This window comes from Pelobates fuscus, chromosome 12, assembly GCF_036172605.1.
Source record: "Pelobates fuscus isolate aPelFus1 chromosome 12, aPelFus1.pri, whole genome shotgun sequence".
NCBI classification, from domain to species: domain Eukaryota; kingdom Metazoa; phylum Chordata; class Amphibia; order Anura; family Pelobatidae; genus Pelobates; species Pelobates fuscus.
This window is the reverse complement of record NC_086328.1, coordinates 70,606,012-70,630,649: the sequence shown is the minus strand read 5'-3', so window position 1 is coordinate 70,630,649 and position 24,638 is coordinate 70,606,012. Positions and strand designations below refer to the sequence as shown.

At 41.9% G+C, this 24,638-nt stretch overlaps 1 protein-coding gene across 1 annotated transcript in view; it reads right to left on the bottom strand.

Annotated features, from left to right (window-relative positions):
• The window catches only part of PARD6A (par-6 family cell polarity regulator alpha), a 55,752-nt gene extending 50,098 nt beyond the window's left edge, over positions 1-5,654 (bottom strand). Inside the window, exon 1 of the mRNA XM_063437244.1 lies at positions 5,569-5,654. Within this exon, the coding sequence (XP_063293314.1) occupies positions 5,569-5,631 (63 nt within the window). The 5' untranslated portion in view covers positions 5,632-5,654. The remainder of the gene's footprint in view (positions 1-5,568) is intronic.
• Between the last annotated feature and the right edge of the window lie 18,984 nt (positions 5,655-24,638).

The window sequence follows — 24,638 nt, the reverse complement described above, 5'->3', positions numbered from 1 at the left end:
ACGAACCAGTGCAAGATTTGGGGGACAATCAGGGAGCAATAATTCTTCTAAGGAACTCAGTTTGTTGTCAAAGATGGAAACATATTGATATCAAATATGACTTCATTCGGTCAGTGATCAATAAAAGTGGTATGGTCCTTGATTACTATCCTATCGACTGGATGATAGCAGATATCATGACTAAGCTTGCTACTAAGTTCAAGTTGAAAATGCTCTTGAGTTATTTGTTTTAATGTAAATTTCTTAAAAACATGAATATGTCTGTTGTTAGTAACACATGTTAGAACAGGTTGGGGTGTAGGGGATATAATCCCAAGGTGCCCTCAATGTGTTCTTTGCCTGTGGTACAATAAAGTGTGAAATCCAGCAATACTCCCTTCCAGAGTTCGATGAAACCAGATAAAGACACAAAAACAAACATTATAAAGAAAGTTACAGTTAACAGAGTAGCAGAAACAATATATGCATTCTGTGCTCATAAGACTGATTACGACATGTCATGGGACATGTTCCACTCTTACCAGAGTGGAAATATTATGGAAGACAACCTCAGATTTGATATGTCAGAGTCATTTCAGACAGTCAGAGTTATTCATTAAATTATGAACTATTGGGAATTTACCAAGAAACTGCAAATTTTAAGCCGAAGTTACCAAACTGGTAATATCCTCAAACAGCATTATTTCCAGCTCTGCTACTGTCTACACAAGTTTGCAATTTCACCTTTTATTTTAAATTGAAAAAGAGGGACGCTTCAATTTTATGGGTGTGAGTGGTGGGGTGGCCATGAGTGGGGCTGCTTTAAAACTATGACTTGTGACTTGCTAATAAAAATGTTTGCAATAAACCCTTTCCCGACATTATGGCCTGCTATGCCATCCTACAAAAGGAGGGCTTTAAAGCCTCTAGGGCAGCATTGAGCGCCCTAACGATTGCAACCGCCCTGAAGCAGAAATACTTACCATCTTCGCCTGATCAGATCGGAGGGACTGCCTGCTAACTCCCTGCCGTCAATCTTGCTTATCCAATGACACCATGATCACATGACGCATGATTGACAGATTACCTGCAGGGGGACTGTCCAGGTTGTCAGGCATATCCCCAAACATAATTTATAAAATGATATAATCATGTACAAATAATGAATATATATACATATATATATATATATATATATATATATATCATCTCATTCTACATCAATATTTATTATTTATGTATTTTCTTTCTATGTATGATTTTACCCAGGCAGAAAGTCCAGAGAATTTAAATTGCAAGCCCTATATTTGATCCTATAACTTTCCAAAATTCCATAAAACCTGTACAGTATTCTGTTGTATACATGAGAGACATTGCTGAATGCAAGTATACTTATACTGATGATATCATCGGTAAAAGGGCAGTTTTTGTGTGAAAAATGCAAAAAGCAAACATGAACACTAATTTGCCAAGTGTTGGTGATTAAGTGGCTACTAAAATGTCTGGGGATTTTGAAAACCCTAGGTTATCTACTTTTGTAAATGGTATGCCACGATGGGAGTAATTCTCATTCCTGGCCTGCCATACAGTCTCAAAGGCAACATAGCCACAGCAAACCAATCTGGCAAGTTTCAATGTATAAACTGGAAAGGGAAGAGCCTTATATTTAACCCTGTCGCTTTCCAAAATCCTATAAAACCTGTGCATGTGGGATACTATTGTACTCCTGACACTTTGCTGAACAGAAATATGTGTGTTTTTTATTGGAGTAAAAACCAACATAATTATGAAATTCACAGTTACCATATATACTCGTGTATAATTTTAGTCATAAACTGTATTTTAAAACGCAGTCCCTTTATCCACGGGTCAGTTCTAGCGTTGATAGAATTTTGTACATTGAAAGCGGGGCAATGTCGACTCCCCGAACGCCTTTCTCCTAGCTGGTCTGAAAGTTGAAAGGGCAGGGGTACAAGTTTCAGCAGGGCTTGCGTAGCCGACTCAGAGATCCATGCCGTCGACGACCATGTACCACTGCCTGCATTCGGGAGACAAGTTTGTTTGAACACGTGCGTTTGCATATACAAATGGCGGCCACTTAGGGAATGCTTGTTTGTGGTTAACAGCCAGGGGTGGTCGGTGATTACAAGGTGTTAACAAGAGGGACCACACAGAGTCTGTTCGTTAACCGAACAGAAGGGGAACAATACCATGCGAATGCAGGGGGATATCAGATGAAACAAGGTACAAATAAGGGAACATGTACCCTCGACCCACAAGTCATAGCATATTTCCCAATTGTTGGTCAAAAAAAGGCACTCAACTTATAGATGAGATTGATTTATACATGAGTATATACGGTAAAATGGCATGCAAAACTTGGAAAATAACATTTCTTAATTTCTCACACTTGATTTAGATATTATTAATTTTAAATTATGTTTCATATATAAATATTTGATGTGACATAAAAGCCCTATTTCTCCTGAACAGCATGATATATAATAAGTGTGGGTGCGCCTAATATGAAAGAGGTAAATTGTGGTTGAACAAACATAGCTCAAATTCCAAGTTTTGTTTTGGTTCAGAGCGTATACAATAGTCTCAATACTAAAGGTTTTAAACTGCAATTTAGAACAGAACAATGTATCTAATTTACACAGACTGATTTTTAAATACCTTTATTGTTATTCAAGGACACATAACTGTGAATATTATTGCTGTGGAACTCTATTATACACTCAAGACACAACAACAATATGGAACCTCTAGAAAATAGGGACACAAGGACAGAGACACTGGCGGATCCGGGAGGAGATGGGGGGCAACGGGGCAATTGCCCCTCTCCCCCTCCCCCCAAGAAACAACAGTACCTTGCTCTCCCCTGCCAGCCCTACTGGGTGCCTTCACGGACCAGAAGGGAGATCAGTGATCTCTCTCACTGGTCCGCTCGCACTTTGCCGGCAGCCGGCAGGGAAGGGAGAGAGGACCCTGGAGCTCAACCTTCAGCTCCTCTGGGTCCTCCTCTTGCTAGCACAGAGCGTTGCCGCAATTGCCACGGCAACGCTCCGTTCTCACGAGAGTGAACTCTAGCCTCAGGAGCTGCAGGCTAGAGTTCACTCTCACCACTAGGACCACTAGAGATTCTCCACCCGACCACCAGGGAGTGCAGGAAATATCCCCCCTCCCTCAGCAAAGGTAAGAAGGGAGGGGTGATATAAAAATTATTTATTTTAATTAAAAAAAAACAAAAAAAACACATATATATTAATTTATTTATCTGCCCCGCAACCCATAATAACTCCCCACACACAAACTGCCCCCAATACACACACACACACACTGATCTGATCCTCAATACACACACACACTGCCCCAATACACACACACACTGCCCCCAAATACAAACACTGCCCTCAATACACACACACTGCCCCCCAATACACACACAACACTGTCCCCAATACACACACCCTCCCTAAATACACTCACACACTGCTCCCCAATATACACAAAACACTGCCCCCAATACACACACACTGCACCCGAATAGTGGTTATTGTGCCTGGATTGCTTCTTTAACCCCTTAAGGACCAAACTTCTGGAATAAAAGGGAATCATGACATGTCACACATGTCATGTGTCCTTAAGGGGTTAAATAATCTTCCAGTGCCCCTCCTGAGATTAGGTTTTGGATCCGTCCCTGGACAGAGAAGAGGGAAAGCAGGATTTGGGACCAAAATAATGACAGTCCCTCCTAAACAGGCACACTTGGCAGGTATGGTTAGTGAATAGCCTTGTGATAGTGTAATACCATCAATCATAAGTAGCAAATCATATAAATCCATATGCAAAAGAAACTGGAATAAATCATGCACAAACATGAAACATAACCAAATTTAAAATTGACTGGAGATTCACGTAGGGCCCTCAACATTTCCAAAGTCTAAAACTTTACAATTTAAATTTATGAATATATAGGATGGTATGACCATGGAGTTATTGGCCTGTTTCAATCAATTTAGAATTTGGTTTAAATTTGGTTTACCACTGCTTTTTAGGCAGTGAAGGTTTGCTATTGGTATTTCAAATTATAAATTATACCTCCAGTCTTTTCACATGTGCTCTTAGAGGTCAAACTTGCTAAAGGAGCGAAGAGGTGTATCATGGCATGTCCTGACCTTATGTGGGTCTTTTGAGTGTTATCCTAAATACAGATACCGTATTCTACTTTTCTTACAGTACTTAACTATCAGTGTTATTTGTTAAAGTGAGAATGGTCAGAAATGCAAAGTAAATCCAAAGGGAATTTAAAATGTAAGATCAAAGTAGCAAGCTGGAAGCTTAAATTCATTTTCTAGTTTAGCTATTTTTGCCATGCATTTTAAATTCACTTTAAATCCCAAACAATTCTCGCTTCATTAAATAACCCTTTATATGTTGCTTGTTTCATTAAATGTGCTTGCAAGAGAGAGAGAGAGTGAGAGAGAGAGAGAGAGAGAGTGTGTGTGTGTGTGTGTGTGTGTGTGTGAGAGAGTGTGTGTATGTGTGGTGTGTGTGTGTGTGTGTGTGTGTGTGTGTGTGTGTGTGTGTGTGTGTGTGTGAGAGAGTGTTTGTGTGTGTGTGAGTGTGTGTGTGTGTGGTGTGTGAGAGAGTGTGTGTTTTTGCAGACATCAATACCTTTTCTACACATAACACCTCACTAAACTCTTAGAGATATAATAGGCTCTGAATCTTCAGTATATTTATACTCACGTGAACTCTTCCAACCAAGGTTAGTTAATTCATGTTTTCACTAACACAGCTTATAGTTGGCAAATATACTGCAATGTAGGCATTATTTCCTTTACGCCAAGAGGAAGTCACTAAGGGATGCAATCTGAATTTAACATTTTTATAGAATGAAAATCTTACAGCAAGAATGTTGAACAGTTCTCTGCATTTATGGAGTGCATGGCCAAGTATACATACACTACAACATATATTTAAAAAAAAAAAAAAAAAACCATGTTGCTTGTTGAGCTATGTACACAATATTTCAAGCCATCCACATTACAGTAAAAGAGCTTGGTGAATACAAGGTGATGGATGGGGATGAACTGTATATAAATAAACTGATTTTATGAGCTAGATTTGCTTTGATGGATTGCCATGTCATAGAATCTAATCAGATTTGAGAATGGATATAAATATACATATAACCAATTATTTATGAACATGTTTTGTGGGGGTATATTGTGTATTGCTTTGTTTGAACAGACGATTGCCTGTGTTGCCCCACAACACACAATTTGCATCTAATTTTATGCTGCACTGGTCATAATAAAGGAGCCCAGCAAGATGTGCCGTGTCTGATACGGTATTGCAATGTAAACAGAGGATATTAAATGCCAGGCGATGGAGAGGAATGCAGATAATCAGGTAAGAGCCCATTAAGATGCCTAGTAATGCTACTGCTTAGATCCTGCATGCTTGTGAGGATATAACTTGTTATTGGAATGGACTTGTGTGGTGCACAGGGAATGCACACTGATGCACTAGACATGGTGGGGAAGGAGGTAGCCAGGCTGGCTGTGCCAGGATCCTTACTTTGCTTTTCACCTCGATGATGCTCCCAGCATTTCGGTAAGGGGTCCTGTGGTGCTTAGCCATGATGACCCAGCCGTGGACCTTGTAGTGAGAAGGTGCAAGCCCGCCCGCCCCCCCTTTCCTTCCCTACATCTCCCTGGTACAGATTGATGGCAGCTCTGGGTACCCGCTCCAGAGCTACACAGGAGCCATGACGTCACCAGGGGGTTATATGGGGGCGTGTTAGGCAAAAGGGGGAGGACCGTGAATATAAATAAGCACGGAGTAGAGTTAGGCTGGATGTGGTTGTCATGGTAACCGGAGACTGACACGCAGGAGGTACCAGCATCAGTAGCTGAGAGTCGGCTCCGTCACTGGCTCCGTCACAGACGATGTCACGTTGTTTGGGATTAGAGGTTGCAGAGCGGTTTTAGTACTTGGAATGAGGTTAAGGAAAGCAAGCCAAGGGCAGTGGAATGAATATAATTATCGACAATTAATAGTAAGTTTAGATTGTGATATGCACACAGTGTAGTAAGGGGAAATGATGATGCATAAGATTGTACCCTGTGAATGGCTGCAATAAACCACAGCAATTAGGACATTGCAGTAAGATCAGTGGTGTATTCTGGTTTTGTGCTGCCCTAGGCATGACAAAACTCAGGGACCCCCCCACCTTCTAAATATAACTTTTTGTGAAAAACCAACACGTCTTTGCCTAACAGACACACACCTTCACTGATGCATACACTGACATACACTCACTGACAGATACACAGTCATTGTCACACACTGTTTAACCAACACACACTTTCCCTGAAACATACACACTCACAGACACTCATGTTCACCGACAGACACACTAACTGACACACACATTCACTGACAGATACACATACACACTCACTGACAAGACACTTACACACTCACTGACAGACGCACACTCACTCAGTGTCAGACACATATACTCACTGACAGACGTACACTGACAAACACACATACACACTCACTGAAAGACACATACACTCAGTGTCAGACACACACATTCGCTAACAGACATACACATTGACTGACAGATACACACTCTCAGTAACAGACACGCATACACACACTGACAGACATACACACACTCTTTGACAGACACACACACTCTCACTAACAGACATGGGCGTAGGAACCGGGGGGGATGGGGGGGACGCATCCCCCCCAGCAAATCATGCGGGGGGGACAGGTATGGGGAAATCCCCCCCAGCTCCGCCGCCCCCCCCCCCCCTGATGCTGCAGCCGCCCGAGCGCTCTGCAGAGAGCCTCAGGCGGCTGCAGCTTTGCCCGGGCTGGTGCGTCCATGAGAGCGCACCGCCCGGGCGCAGCATGAAGAGAGGAGCTGACAGGAGGGAAGCGCTCAGCGCTCCCTCCTGTCACTCCTTCACTGTAGCGTAGCCGAGCGCTGTATAGTCCGCCGGTACAGGGAGCATCTGTCTCCTGTACCCGGCCGGACTAACAGGAAGTGCACACTGAGTGTGCACTTCCTGTTAGTCCGCCGGGTACAGGAAACAAAAGCTACCTGTACCGGCGGACTATACAGCGCTCGGCCACGCTACATCATAGGTAGGGGAGGGAGGGAGAGAAAGAAACAGGAAGGGGGGAAGAGGGAGGGGGGGGGGAATAAAGAAACAGGGAGGGAGGGAGGAAGGGGAAATAAAGAAACAGGGAGGGGAGGGGGGGGGAATAAAGAAACAGGGAGGGGGGGGAATAAAGAAACAGGGAGGGGGGGGGGGAATAAAGAAACAGGGAGGGGGGGGGGAAATAAAGAAACAGGGAGGGGGGGGGAATAAAGAAACAGGGAGGGAGGGGGGGGGGAATAAAGAAACAGGGAGGGAGGGGAAATAAAGAAACAGGGAGGGAGGGAGGAAGGGGAAATAAAGAAACAGGGGGGGGAAGGGGGGGGAATAAAGAAACAGGGAGGGAGGGGAAATAAAGAAACAGGGAGGGAGGGTGGGGAAATAAAGAAACAGGGAGGGGGGGGAATAAAGAAACAGGGAGGGGGGGGGGGGGAATAAAGAAACAGGGAGGGGGGGAAAGAAGCAGGGAGGGGGGAAAGAAGCAGGGAGGGGGGGAAAGAAGCAGGGAGGGGGGAAAGAAGCAGGGGGGGGGAGAAAGAAGCAGGGAGGGGGGGAGAAAGAAGCAGGGAGGGGGGGGAGAAAGAAGCAGGGAGGGGGGGGGAGAAAGAGTGACAAGGGAGGGAGAGAGATTGACATCCACCACACACACACACACACACACACACACACAATCACACAATCATACCACCCTTACACACACAGAAACACACAATTCATCCTTACACACACTCAATGCACCCCGTGCACACACACACACACACTCACACAATCATGCAACCTTACACACTCAATGCACCCCGTACATACACTCAATGCACCCCTTACAGACGCACACACTGCATCCCGTACATACACAGAATCACACCTTGCAGCCCTTACACATACAAACACAGATTCACACAATGCATTCCTTACACACATATCAGGACATCCCCTACACACTCCACCCCCTGTGAACAAACTCATTGGTGGAACATGAAGGTGGACCCTGGGATCCAGACCTTGAGCTGTGTAAAGGACCCCCAAAAAATGGAGCTGCTTCCCGTTCTCACAGAACATTGATTTTTGTGACCACAGTTACAAACAGCCTCCAGAGAGCCTGTTCTACACCAGACCAGTGGAGCCAGACTGCAGCTAGAGCCCATCATCATCCTCATCTGGTTGTAAGTAGGCAATCTAGCATATTATTCGTTGCACTAATCTCTAATTTACCTCACATTAAAGAAACACTATAGTCCCCAGAAGCACTGCAGCTTAGTGTAGTGGTTCTGGTGTCTATAGCCTGTCCCTGCAGGCCTTTTAATGTAGGCACTCCAGCACTGGCGTTAGTTAACATGGCAGAAAAATAATTGGAAAGGGTTAGAGGGGCTACTAATAAGGATAGGGGAGAGGGGTAGGTAGAAAAATAATTGGAAGGGTTTAGGGGGGCTACTAATATGGATGGGAGGAGGGGGTAGGTAGAAAAATTATTGGAAGGGGTTAGGGGAGTACTAATATGAATGGAAGAGGTAGAGTGGGTTCTAATATGCATGGAAGGGGTTAGGGGGGTACTAATATGCATGGAAGGGGTAGGGAGTTAATGTGCGTGGAAGGGGTAGGTGGAGTTCTTTTGTGCATGGAAGGGGTAGGGGTGGTTCTAATATTCATGGGAAGGGTAGGGGTGGTTCTAATCAGGAGGATCCCGGCGCTGTATCCGGGTAAGTAAAACCCCTTCCCTGTGGTGACCCTTTAATGTTATTATTTAATCATTTATATAGCGACTGCAAATTCCGTAGCGCTGTACAATGGGATAAACAACTCCTAGTTTACGGAATAAGAATATACCCGGCGAGTAAAAATGCTATCCCCCCCAGATTTTTTTGGGTTCCTACGCCCATGCTAACAGACAACCACTCTCATTAACAGACATACTAACACTTTCACTGTCAGACACACACTAACACTCTCACTAACAGACACACTAACAAACACAGACACTAACACTTTTTTTATTATTGGTTACATTTTGTGGCTTCTTCCCTGGGGTCCAGTGGGGCTGCTGCTGGCTGGGCTGGCAGGCACCCGGGCAGGCAGGCTCATCGTGGAGGCTGTGAGGGAGCAGTGATCCTCCTGTTCAGCTCTCTCGCACACCTCTTAGTGATGCCTGAGTGACGTCATATTCCAGCTCCGGCATCACTGCGGTATGCGCAAGGGAACTGAGCAGGGAAGAGCTCAGAGTGCTCCCTTGCCACCCGCCTCCCACATCAGCCCATGCCAGCTTTGGGGGGGAGGGGAGGCAGAGGTGGCCACCCGGCCAGCTCATGAGCCCCTCACGACAAGAGATTGGCAGGGCATTTGCCAGGGCGTTTGGGGGGAGAAAGTCCTCCCAGCTGGTAGGAAAAGGATGGAGCACAGTTCCACAGTGACAGTGCTGCTGCAGCTTGTGAAGGGAGACTCAGTGCTCCCGACTTCAATTTTCATTGGGGGGAGGCACAAGGTGGAGCACTGCATGATGTAGGGGGGACCATGGCCTCATTTTGCTCCCCCCCCCCCCCCCCAGTGACGCGACTGCAGCAATAATATAAGGTGACACAGCTTGACTGCTTTAGGGAACACAGGCAGCCCAATGTTCAAAGGTACATCCCCGCCCCCCCATCAAAAGAGACATTTTGTTTTTATTAAGTAAATAAAAATGATTTCCTGGTGGTGGAGCACATGGTCCGCAACTCTGGCTGGTTGCAGATCATATTAACTGCTTACTTGTGTTTCACATGCTCAGTGAGGGATCCAGAACACATTCAGCCTGTGCTCTGACTTGCTAACTAAGCAGAAGGAGCCTCACTAGGCTATGTTATTCACCACTGGACCACCAGGGGATCTATAACCCCCACTGGACCACCAGGGAATCAATACCCCCTCCCACTAGACCAGCAGATAACCATTAAACCCCATCAGACCATCTGAGTTTTATGAAACCCAACTGGATACCAGAGAAGAACACCCATTGGACTACCAGAGATTTTAGTCCCCTCCCTGCAAAATAATTAAGCAGGAGAAGTAACAAATATTTTTCTTTAATTAATGCAATTAAATAAAAATAAACACCCACTGCACAAATCACACATAACACACACACATTACAAATATTACACACAGCCAGGATGGTTATCAGAAATTTTGGGGCCCCTTACATAGATCAAGGTCTGGGCCCCTGGTCCCACCTCGAGTTAGCCTACAGGGATGAAGTGTGTGTATAGTGGATGCATTGTGTGTTTGTGAAGTTGATGCAGTGTTTGTAGTGGATTCAGGGTGTAAAGTTAATGCAGAGTGTGTGTTTGTCTAGTGGAAGCAGTGTGTGTGTTTGTGTAATGGATGTAGTGTGTGTTTGTGTAGAGGATGCAGTGTTTGTGTGGTGGATGCAGTGTGTGTTTTTGTATAGTGGATGCAATGTGCGTAAGTAAATATGTGGGGTGGGAAAGTGGCTGCATTCTGTGGGAAAAAAGTTTTTTTTTTTTTTTTTTAAATGCCACCTTTCCCTTCCAGCAGGAAAAAGGTCCTTTCTCTCTCTAGGCATGTGTGCCTCGTTGGAACGTTGCCACAGGTTAACACGACATTTGAGAACGCATTTGAGAACTCACACCAGGTTGATCTGTTAATTCTTCCACCCCCTCCCAGGTAGGTCTGCTCCCTTTGCCAATGACGTGATTCGTATCACTTACCTGTCGTGTTTTACACTGCTCCTTAGCATCCCACTTCATGGGATTGTGATTTTGAGGGGTATGCAGGGCCGGTGATGTGTAAAAAGGCACCCCTGAGTACTTAGAATCTGTACTGAGAATCTTTTCAGTAATCTATGCTTACTTAAGTGGCTTGAAATATATTTCTTTAACAATAGAGTACATGTGTATGAGTGAAAGAGAAGCATCTGACATATATGGCAATTTCAGTCTATCCATACATTTCTAGTGGCCTTATGTGTGCATAGTAGGAATAAATCACAGCACAATATGTTGTCCTTCCTTCTTAAACTGTTTCCTATACAATACAGCTAGCTACACAATTGATATAGTCCCAGTCAATCAAATCCTGACTTGGTATTCAATCACCCTTGAGTAGGCAAATGCTAGGATATGCACCAGCTACCTGTAGGTGTCAATATTGTCTACAGAATAACATGCCCCAACTTACTTCAGTTACTGCCATTAGGTCAGAAACGGAAAATCTCAGTCATCACCTGCTATTGTCCAGAGGGTGGCTTGGGTGTGGGTGCTGAAGGCAATCCCTAGAATATTGGGAATTGGCTTAGACAGAAGAAGTCCAGCAACAGAATACCAATTTTTTTTGCAACGTAACGCCTTCATGCGCTAAAATGAGTAATTTCAACTAAAAAAGTTGAAAAAAATAGATGTTCTATTTTCAAGAACCTGTTACTAAATTTCATGTTTGCACGCTACTGCAAGTGTGCTTGCGACTTGGTTGCGTTGATAAAACTTTTAAAAATCACCGTTTGTCTGCACTAGACTGAAAATATGATATAAAAACTCTCTTAATATTACTCAAATTTAACTCTTGTATCAAAACCTGCCACCACTAAAGCATTTTATAAGATGGAAAGCATTGGTTCCCCAAGCAAGGCAGATTAAAAACTCACAAACAAAACATCTATGCAATTTAAAAATACCATTAGATTGGTCTCTTAGGGTAACATGATTCTACTAGACATTGGCAGAACTTAATAAGCAATATTTATTATGAACAAAACAGTCACAGTGCATACATAAAAATAGATGACAAATAATTTACACCAACAACTGTTAAAAATAAAAAGCTGAAATTAATAGAAATCTTAATTACTCACTCACTTAGCTACAATAATGGAATTTTTGACCGATAGAAACTGGCACTCATTCAAATGAGATCTTTCTCCTGGTGAGCAAATGGGTCATTAGCATTCATGGAATTTATACTTTTTTTTCCTATCTCAAATTTCCAAACTGGGCCGTGAGTAGGCCTTATGTTTTTTTGCCCTTTCCAGGCTTTCGGTCTTTTCCCATTTACGCATGCGCGTTTACCGCGCGCATGCGTTTTTTCAACCCGGAACTACTATGAACAATCTTGGACTGTTTTGCGCTGTTTATGCGCTCCACGGATGAAACGCACGCCAAACGCCAAGTGTTCCGGATTTATGGAGATTGGTTACGGTATTTATACCAGTGAGGATGAATATGGAGATATCCCTGAAGAAGTCCAGCACCTTACCGGACGAAACGCGTTGGATTCATCTCCTGTATATTTTATTTGGAATTTTATTTGTATTTTATTGTTATTTTGGTCTTTTGGCTGCCTCTATACCACTGCTCCTGGATCCTTACTGCAAGGAATTCAACACCATCTTTCAGGAGTTCCATGAGTATATGGAGACACGCTAATTTTATACCTTCTATGTGTAAGTGCAACCAATAAATGTGATTGTATATTATACCAACAAACTTCACTATATTTGATTTCCTTTATTTCCACATGCTTTATTGTAAGATATACCAGCTCATATCCATCATATTACCCCTGAGAGGGTGACAAGCCTGATCTTACATTCGTTTGTGAGTGTATCTATATTTATATTTACTCACACTATTTGCTTTATACTATTTTACGCTATGTTAGCTATCTGATTTTTATACAGCTTATATCCACGGATATTCAACTTGAATTCAGGTTGTTTCAATTTATATTATATTTATTTTACGTATTCTGGGTGTTTTCCACTTTTTTGTTTAGTTGTATATTTCTTGAGGTGGTTGTGAAGTACACTTGGGATTACTTCCAGTTATACGTTTTCTATATCTTTAGTGATTATACTTTTTTTTCTTGCTTGCACATCTATTTTTATATTATCTAACATATCTAAAATGGTAGAAAATGGAAGCACATCTATTATTGTATTCCTGAGTCCTATGTTAATTGTGAATTTATCCCACCAGCTCGTTAATTCTGTGTTTTAGTTTGTGTCTCTTTAATACATTTTTTATTCAAATCTAAGACCCAGAATAGTAAAAATAGATTACATACCCCAGTTTTAGCTTTTTCCATTGTGACAAACTCCCCCATTTAAGGGGGAGTTTGTCACATCCATTTTGTACCATATTTATTGGTTTGCCGCATTGTTTTGAGAGAGCAATATGTGGAAAAGTCTGCTAGCCAGATAACATTGCAAAATTTCCTTAGATTTTTTATTGGTTTGTTTTAGTTAGGGTAAGAAGTTGGCTTCTATTAGGTCTTTTAAATCTGAGGTTATGGTTATGCCTAAATAATTTAGCCTGTCCTTATTTTCAGGGAGCCCGATATTTTGTACAAGAAAGTTAATTAATCTTTTGTTCATATTTTTAGCGCTGAATATTGATTTCTCTAGGTTCATTTTATGTCCTGAGACTTTTGAGTATTTATTTATCTCCTCCAGTAACTCTGGAACCAAATTTTTTGGTTCTTCTAATGTTAATAAAATGTCGTCTGCATAGATATTTAGTTTTGTTTGTCCTTACGAGTTCATGAAACCTTTAATTTTTTTGTTTTGTCTTATTGAAATTGCTAGAGGTTTCTTACACCATTATGTACAATGAAGGGGAAAGAGGGCACCCTTGTCTTGTCCCATTTTTAATATTGAAGTTTTGTGATGTAAATCCTGACCCTGTGACCTTTGCTGATGGAGAGTTATAGAGAGCAGATATAGCTTGTAGCATTAAAGTAGCGAACACGAAACCCTAACCAAACCTGTCAAATGCTTTCTCTGCATCTATTGACGGTAACATTAGAGGGGTTCCATTGTTATCTATTTCTTCTATATGTTTATTATTTTTCTGAGATTGTTGATTGAGGACCTCCCTGGTATGAATCTTTGATCATTGTTGATTAATTGTGGTATAACTATTTTTAATCTTTCAGCAAGAATAGAAGATAAAATTTTAATGTTGGTATTGATTAGCGAAATAGGTCTATAGTTGCCAATAAATTCTGAATCTTTATCTGCTTTTGGGATGGGGATAATATTCACTCTCAATAACTCTCCAGGACAGCCTCCTGTTCTCATTATATAGTTAAAGATATTAGAGAGTTCATCTTTCAGTTGATCTTTCATTAATTTAAAAAAAAAATTGTAAAGACATCTGGGCCTGGAGCAGTCTTTATTTCAGCTTATTTATTGATTTACTAACTTCTACTTCTGTTATGGGCTGGTTTATTATTTTAAATGGTCAGGTAGGATTTTTGGCATATGTATGTTTTGGAAACATTTCTCAATCTCCTCTTCCCTGCCGTATATTTCTTCTGGTAGGTTATATAGATCCCGATAAAATCTTTCAAACACTCTTCCTATTTTTTTCTGGGGCCATTAAATACGTTTCTTTATCTTTTATTTTGTATATTACTCTTTTGTGTTTCTCTTTTTTCGGTTTGTTTTGAATATTTTTATTGTTTTCACAATATAAACGCATTTAGCAAACTGATTTGTAATAAAGCAAGTAGTTGCCCGCGCAGGGGCATTAGCATTGGTAAATAAAGGTGCAAACATTTTGTCGCTTACGCAGAAGCGGATTTATCATAGCCTGTATAGCAGAACATATTGATTCGTATTGTCAACTGATATATGCAATTAAATTGGGTTATCGCTTAATAAGCAACCCTAGATGACGTAAGCATACTGGAGCTAATGCGGAGAGTCACTCCAGTATGTCAATGTAGCAGTGACGTATACGGCTGTGCGACTAAACAGTTAACAGTATAGTTTAGCTCCTGTAGGGGCATTTTAGCCATTCTAAGCGGCATAAGTATGCAATTACTGCTGGTTACTAAACAGCTTAAACTGTGTCTAAATGACAGAGTGAGAATATGTTCGCATCAATCATGAATTTAAAAAAGCGTTAAGACTAAAAACCTTAATTTGCATTAAGAACTTATGGTAAGTGCGTTGGTCGCGTATTGCGTGTCTCATCTCTGGCTTACGATATTTAGGAATGCGTAAACAATTATCAACTATAAGAATTACAGCAATATAAAAGCAGAACTGTCCATAATGGAGTTGTATGCGCGTGGATATCTATTATGTAGCTATTTGCCCAGATAGCCTAAGCAGTGGTTAACGGGCAGGTCCTGCAGTAACATTATAAGCATGCTAAACATTATTGTTGTACAGTCCGTCCTGTTGCACTTATTAATAACATGCAGTCTTATAGAGAATGCTCATTAGGGCAGATGGAAGTAAACATTTAAAAGAGAAAATGAAAAATTATGAGATGAAAATAGGCAGGTCAATATGGGAGCAAGACCAGTTTTGATGTCAGTCCCTGGGGGGCCTCCCATGGCGCGGTCGCAGTGTGTCACTCAAGACCTCGAGTCTCCATCCGTCCCCCCCGAGACTACTCCAGCCCAGCACCCGGGTCCTCAGCGGCGCTGTGGGCACTCGGGAGTTGAATCAGTCCACTCGACCCCCACACCTAGAGTCCGTGGGCCACTCACTCCCTGCACCTCCCCATCACCACCTTAGACTCAGTGGAGCGCGTGTCCCAATGTCTCTCCCGGTGCCGGCCACACTCTTGGGGCCAGTGCTCGCCGCTCCCAGCCACCGGTCCGCCGGAAGGGCCGCATTATCCCGCCCCACAGGGCTCGCGGCATCAGGGACATAGCTCTCTGGGGACCCCACATACCCAGAGATTAGGGCACTCACTTTTCCTGCGGGCCAGTTGCAATCCCGGGGGGTCTGTCCGGCCCTCATCAGTGCCAAATAACACACAGGCCGTCCAGGTCAGCTCCCCCTGGTGAGTATTGCTCTTAGTATCGGTCACTCATGCTTTGCCTTCTCCACCTTCCTTCCGCCGACTCAGCAGTAGCGCCGTTGTGGAGTATGTGCCCGAGTCACTTTGTGCTTGATCGGGGTGCTCCTGATGTGGCATCCCCTCCGCGGTGACTTCCAATGTTTCTGGCTGGCTGATATTTACGCAGCCTGTGCCAGTGCAGACGGTCAGTATCCGGGCCGCGCGGGGATTTCCGTTGCGGCCCGCACCTCCGCCTGGAGGCCGTGATAACCCCCACCGGCCGAGAGGGGGGGGGCAGGGCCGTGCCCCGGGCCGCAGTTCACCCCTCGTCTAGGTGACCGCTGCGTGTCTTCTTGGTTGTGCCGCCCGCATCTTTTTTCGGTTTGTTAGTCATTAGTCCCTCTGGCTTATTGCCCCTTAGATACCACTTGGATTGTAATGATTCTAACTGTTTAGCTGCTTTGTTCATTAACTGGTTGTTTATCTGTTTTTCTGTTTCTGCAATCTTCCTTGCTATTTGTGTAGAGGGTGTTAATTTGTTCTGCCTTTTATAATCGCTTAGTGTTATATATAGTTTGAAAAGAGGTAGCATACGTCCCTTTAGCCCTTCCATGTCTGTGTTCATGTCCGCTGGCCGGCTGTTCCTCCTGCGTCCGTTGGCAGTACAGGCGCGCGGCGTGTGGCCACCGCGGGAGCCCTCCGCAGTAGTGAGAGCCGCCGCCATGTGGACGGGATGACCCTCACCGGCCAGGGGAGGGGGGAGCGGGGCCGTGCCCTGAGCCAGGTGACTGCTCCATGCATGGAGGTTTCACTTGTGTAGCGTCTCCTGTTCGGGTGTCTCCATGGAGTGTATCTCCGCATTGCTGACTGCATTTTGCGCCCTTTTCACGGGTTCAGAAGATCTGGAGCCGAAGCAGATGGCCTCCAGTCGGCTCGGCGCCCCGCCCCTGCCCCCTGGAATACTTTCTAACCATGGTTTGTGATGGCAACTGGACTGATCTATAATGGTATTTGTGCATACTTTAAAAAAAAAAAAAATCTTTTTGAATAGAGCCATCTTGAATAGAAATATTGAGATCTAAAAAGTTAACTGATGTGTTGCTGTATTCTGAGGTTAAAATTATGCCTCGATCATTAGAATTAAGATGATTTAAAAATTGTTTGAAGGGGGGGCGGGGCCTGACAGCCGAGGCAGCCAGACGTGCTCTGTAAGAGCTCCTGCTTCTGGCCCGACAAAATCAAGTTTTACGCCCGGGCTACTCAGCGACCAAGCTACAATATGCACACATCTTGCTAAGGGGTCCTCGGTGCACCGGAGGATACCCGCTGTGAGCCTGTCCGACCCCGGTCCGTTCTGGTAGCGGCACGCGGCCTACACAAGCCTGAGCTGGGGGAGACGGCCGCTCTCCTAGCTCCTCGGATGAACGGAACGGACTCGGGACTAAAACTATCCTCCCCCCCCCCTCTGGACCGGTGGGGGTTATCCCGGTATCCACTGGTTGAAGCCTATACCGACCCTAAGCGAAATCCACCCCAAGACTCCTGATCGCGGCTGACTACTTTAAGATGGCGGCAATACCTCTGTCCCACCAACCAAGCCTGAAACAGCCGATGGAGCCACAAGGAGGGGCCGCCGAACAGGTGCTGGAGCGCTTGGAAGCAATCTTTGCAAACTTCTGGGCCAAGTTGGAGGCCCGTATCACAGCAACGACACGCCGACCTCCTGAGGGAGAGCAGCCCAAAGAGCTACCCCGTAAGCCTGCGGAAAGCCCAGCAACTACTGGGGGCCGCCCTGCTACACATAGCGACATGAAGAACCATCCCCCCCGCATGACCAAAAGGAAAAGGCACAAGGAATCACAGCGGCGAGCACCACCTTCCCAAAAAGCCCAGCAGCGTGGACATTTCTACTCACCTCGACCGCAGAGCTCCAGACTCACCCGTCAGGGGCAGCGCAACCCTGGGAAAGTCCCCTCAAGCCACACGGCAGACGAGACCGACGGCACACGGAGGACACACCTGCCCCTGCCGCTGCACCGCACACAGAGAGAGCAGGTGGGGGAAACAGGGACTGGTATCAGGCTCCCTCATTGTACCTGGACTTTAAGTGGCATAGGTTGAACGCCATGAACGGACTCACACCAGACCCAGTATAACAAGGGTATCAGCCAGTTATATTTTCTAGGATTTAACGTTCCTTTTTCTGTTTGTTATTATTTGCTTTACTGTTAATTTGTATATTGCCTATATATAAACTAGCAGTCTTACTTGGACCACCCTTAGGCGATTGAAATATTATCTTGAACAGTAGAATTTTGTTTTTCTAACTCCACACGAAGGCTATCATTTACTAGAGAGGGTGCAGCTTTTGAGTTCTAGGGGCAGGGCTCAGACTTCATTTGAGGCTAAAAATCAGCTCCATGACTTCAGCTTGGATATTAGGAGAGTGGATTTATAGTTAAATGGGAGGCTTCTGCGTAGGATTCATTTTATTGCTCTCTTTGATGTTTTTGATTCTGTTAGTTTTGTTTTTGCCTGACACTGGAAGATAGAACTGACTAAAACAAAAAAAAAACTAGCACCTATTTAGTATATACCTTATGTTTTTATTTTTCATGTCCTGCTGTCACTCTTCTCATGACTCACACTGTCTCTCCCTGGTAAAAGCCTAGATTATTTACATCGCCACTCTTCACTCAAGCATGGCAATCTATTATTACGCATAGTTGAATCGCATTAAGCATAGTTAACCTCGAAGAGGCATGGTTAAAACTTATTAAGCAGTTAGCACCCTACTGGGTGTTGATAATGTATAGCCTGTATGATGAAAACCACATAACTACCGTAGTGACTTAAGCCTGTTTATATAAAAAAAAAAGTGCAGTGTTTCTTATGCCACATTACTGTTACCGCATGTTTCTTTTGTGTTTGTACCAGCTGTCGTGGCAGTACAAAACTGATTGTTAATTCTATGTACAAATAAAATAAAGAATTAAAAAATAAATAAATAAATAAATAGTTTGAGAGTTATTTCTGAGCCTTGCCAGATAAAAAACAGGTCGTCAATATTCCGGAAATAGGAAACAAGGTTTGCCCGCCAGCCATGTTCCCCTCCCCAAACGTCTGAGGATTCCCAATCGGCCATAAAGGGATTAGCATAGCTGGGGGAAAATCTCATTCCCATAGAAGTACCCCTTTTTTGGATATAAAACGAGTCTAAAAACCAAAAATAATTATTAGTTAAAATCATTTGAATACCTTGTATAACAAAATCTATTTGATGTTCTGGTATTACGTTTTCAGTTTTTTTAATTTTTGGAAACTGCTTCACATCCCTTATTATGAGGTATAATAGTATAAAGGGTTGAACATCACAAGTAACTAAAATGTAGTCTTGAAGCCAAGTAAAATCATAAGAGGGTCATAGAGTCTTTGAGGTAGGATCTCATACGTTTAACTGAAGGCTGTAATAGGATATCTATATATTCCGAAAGATTGGATAATGGGTCTGCCTGGCGGGTCTTTATCATTTTTATGTAATTTGGGTAGAAAGTAAATAACTGGAATTTTGGGATGATAGATATTGAGATAATCAAATTCTTGTTTATTGAGAATTTTGGAGTCTAGACCCTTTGATAGAAATTCAATAAGACTACTTTTAATGGCAGGGATGGGGTCATTTGATAGTATTTCATATACCTCTGTCTTCTAATTGCCAGTTTGCTTCCTTTATATACATAGTTTTTGATAGGATGACTAGTCCCAATCCCTCATCTGCTGGCCTAATTACTATATCCTTGTTGTTTTGTAGTTCTTTAAGTGCTCTCCATTCTAGGCTTGATAGATTTTGGTGATCAATTTCTAATGTTTGATTTTTTCAAAATCTTTTAATAGACGTTTCTCAAAAACCTCAATGGGGCCTGACTTAAAACTAGAAGGGCAAAAATGTTAGTGATTTTTTAGGCTGGTTCTAACTACGGAGGGGTTGGTGTTTTATGTGGGATTGGGATTGCATATTTCAGCATTTGAGTTTGTGTTATTGATAAAAAAATCTTTTTAAGGTTGCTTTCCTTACAAACTTATTGATGTCTAAAAAAGCTTGGAAAGGTTTAAAAGGGTGGTGTGGGCTCATATTTTAAGCCTTTACTTAAAACTGAATTTTGGGTAGATGTACTTTCTGTGGCCAAACCTTCGTCTTTGTGGTCTTGTGGTGATGTTCTTTGTGAATTGTCTGTGTATAGGTTGGTTATAGGTTGTTGCAGACGTATTTGTTTGGTTAGGGTAGTCTTGGTAGTCTGGTGATTGTGTGAAATGTTTTGTTGTTTGTTGAAATGGTTTTCAATATTTATGTGGTGACTATCTTTTAGGTGATTGATAATATTTGGTGTTAACTTTGTAATAGTGTTTTGGAGTTTTTTGCATCTATTTTGTTGTTGTTTCTAGCAGGAAAGTGGTGGTGGGGACTGTGTGCTTTTTTGTTTGTCACGGATATATTTATTAATTTTAATATGTTTTGTGTCTGTTTCCACTTTTTCAATGTTGCATTGGATGAGGATGGAGTTTTGTTTATAGGTTTGGGTTTCTGTAAATGGTAGAAGTTTATCCATGAGATTGTTAATTTCAATGTCTAGAACAGAAAGCTTTTTGTAATTAGAGTTTCCATGAGGCTAAGAGTGCACAGTTCTAATTTTTTTAACCACTCGTAAATAAATTCCCCATCGTCTTGATCTGAGGTAGGTAATTTCTGCATTCTTAGAACTCTTAGAGTGATTTGTTCATCTATATATTTCTTCTCCCATTTTAGTTTATTTCAGAGGATAGAGATTTTTCAAATTTTCTGAAAAGTTCTTGTTGGATAAAAAGTTATGTGGTTATTTTGTACAGGGCTACTGTTAGTTGTTTAGGGTTTACTCACCACTGTGGATCCGACCAGGACCCTGCTACATAATCTTCACCCAGCCTGATTACCACAGGCATAGGCTTAGGACAGTATTCAACCGGTCCGAGACTGTACCCAGACTAATCACTTATAATCTGTTATTCAGCTTACTGTTATTGCCTTGATAATTATGTAGTTTCAGTTTTATTTTTATTCTAACCACACGAGTATTCTGATGTTCAAACTTAATTTTATAAACAGTGCAGGGAATCTAAACTACTAAACGCATAACTTTCTACTTGTCGTAAACCACCACTTGGATACACGCCAGCCTGAGCTGACCTCACACACCCAGGGACACCCTGTCTCTGATTATTCAAGGTCCACATACACCTAGACTCAGAGCACCCGTTGCAGTTACATATTGCTTGTATTTAATCATATCATTTTGCTTAACTTAATTTGTAAGCTTGCACTCAACGCTGCAGTCAGCGCACCAGTTGAATGTATTGTTTGACTTTAATCTTATGATCTGATCTAACTTAAATGTCAGCTATCACAGCACTCTCAAGCTTGTAACCCGAGTTAAATTACACTGCCATAGCGTAACAACCTTGCTTTTCGTAATAATATTTTTAAAAATGTGCCGTTATCTCAAAGCCACAAATGTGACCTTCTGTGTTATTGCTATACTTATTAATGCTGTTGTGGCAACATAAGATGTTCTGTTATTCCATGCACACAGAAAATAAAGAATTAAAAAAAATAAAAATACCAAATGGTTACTTACATTTAATTGGGCAGACGTACTGCTCAATGATAGGGCGTAAGTGGTATAATCCCACCAAGGATGCTTTGGAGTAGTATCTCTCTAGAACAAGTAAAACTCAGATGCCAAGTAGTAAAATAATAAAAATGGTAAAAAATATAAAATGGCTAACTCACAACAAAGAAAGTGGCCAAAATACCTTTATTAACATACAGTTAGTTAAAACTTCCACAACGCATTTCTCCCCTTAGGGCTTTCTCAAGTACATAAAAACATGTACCTGACACAACTGGCTTTATATAGGCCTCAAATTACTTAATTCTTGGTGCCAAAATGACGTCATGGTTTTTTCCCCATAACTTTATTATAGAACATGTATCAGTCATGTTAGGGAAGGCAATAAAACTTGTTTGAGCCATATTAGGGATGGCAATAAAAAACAGTGGAAGGTGGGGAGCAGCCATATTGGGAGGGGAAATGGAGAAGGGGAAACTAGATAAATCTAATAGAAAAAGAGTGAGTGATGGGGAGAGAGTATAATAAATAACAGCTGATAACAATATTAAACAACAAAAGGGACTAGTAAACTAGTTGGGTAAAGAAATAAAGTACATAAGGAATAAACCACAAAACATATATATATAAATGAATGAATAAAACAGATATGTAACATAAAGCAAGTGCAAATATGGTTACTTAGACCAGGGTTTTGTAGCATACATTTTAAAACATGATAGTATAAGATTGTAATAAAAATAAATAACGTATATACTCGATTATAAGTCGAGTTTTTGGCACATTTTTTGTGCTGAAAAACCCCAACTCGACTTATACTCGAGTCAATGTCTGTATTATGGCAACTTACATTGCCATAATACAGACAAAGGGCTGGCAGAGAGCTGTTACTTACCTTTCCTGCAGCTCCTGTCAGCTCCCTCCTCCTCTGCGCCGGTCCGTGCAGCTCCCTTCTCCTCCAGTGTAAGTCTTGCGAGAGCCGCGGGGTCCGAGCGTTGCCACGGGTTACCGTGGCAACGCTCTGCGCGGCCGCAAGACTTACACTGTGAGCTGACAGGGGAGCTGATCGGACCGGCGCGGAGGAGGAGGGAGCTGACAGGAGCTGCAGGAAAGGTAAGTAACAGCTCTCTGCCAGCCCCCCTCCTATACAGCCCATCCACTGGACCACCAGGGAGTGAGAGTCCCCCTCCCTGCCATGTATCAAGCAGGGAGGGGGGACAAAAAAAATAAATACAAATGTAAATAATAAAATAAAATAATAAAAAAATATTACTAATATAACAAAAAAAAATTAATATTATAATAATAATTAAAAAGTAATAATAAAAATGCCCCCCCCACCAAGGCTCTGCATCACACTCTGCATCACACACCAACACTGCACTCATACACACACTGCATTCATATACACACTGCATCCATACACACACTGCATCCATACACACACTGCATCCATACACACACTGCATCCATACACACACTGCATCCATACACACACTGCATCCATACACACACACTGCACTCATACACACACTGCATTCATACACACACACTGCATTCATACACACACACTGCACTCATACACACACTGCACTCATACACACACACACACACACACACACTGCATTCATACACACACACTGCACTCATACACACACACACACACACACTGCATTCATACACACACACTGCACTCATACACACACTGCACTCATACACACACTGCATTCATTATATAGACACACTGTAAATAAATATTCAATTAATATAATTTTTTTAGGATCTAATTTTATTTAGAAATTTACCAGTAGCTGTTGCATTTCCCACCCTAGTCTTATACTCAAGTCAATACGTTTTCCCAGGTTTTGGGGGTAAAATAAGGGGCCTCGGCTTATATTCGGGTCGGCTTATACTCGAGTATATACGGTATACATGGTCACAGTAAAATGCAAATGTCACAGAAAAATTGCTGAAAAGTATGATAACAAATAATAGAAATGATGGAAAATAATAAAACTAAAATAAAAACTGTAAAAAAAAACTAAAATAAAAATGGATATGAAGAAACACAGAAAATTACAGAAAATTAAAAAGAACAAAAGCCTTTAATGATATTCCAACAAAGTAAAACTATTAAGAAAATCATCAACAAACACTGGCACATTCTAAAGCAGGATGACATATTAAAAATACATTATCCCAACGAAACCCAATGTCATTTTTAGAGGAGCCCCTCATTTTAGATCTATTCTCACCAAAAATTATACTAAAGACCCTGCTGCTACCAAATCAAGAGTTTTTTTTTTTAAGTGTAATAGGTGTATTGTATGTAGAACAACAGATCCACACATCAAATATACAACCACACATTTTACTTCTAATAATACTAATATTACTTATCCTATCAAAGACCTCATATGCTGTAACACTAAGAATGTTATCTACCTACTGGAGTGCCCTTGTGGCCTCCTGTATGTAGGAATGACTTCAAGATGCCTCAAAATTAGACTGGCAGAACATTGTTGGAATATCATTAAAGGCTATCCTAATCACTCAGTTTCAAAACACTTCATCCAACATGACAAAAAAACCAAATATCTTAAATGCATCGGCATCCAAAAATGCAAGATTCCATGGAGCGGTGGTGATTTTAGAAAATTTCTTGGAAGAAATGAAATGTCCTGGGTATTCCTTTTAAAAACCCTTGCCCCTGACGGACTTAATGCTGATTTTGATCTTTTTCATTTTCTGTAATTTTCTGTGTTTCTTTATATCCATTTTTATTTTAGTTTTTTTTTATAGTTTTTATCTTTTTTTACATGTATTATTATTTTCCATTATTTCTATTATTTGTTATACTTTTCAGCATTTTTTCTGTGACATTTGCAATTTACTGTGACCATTTATATTTATTTTTATTACAATCTTATACTATCATGTTTTAAAATGTATGCTACAAAACCCTGGTCTAAGTAACCATGTTTGCACTTGCTGTTTGTCACATATCTGTTTTATTAATTCAT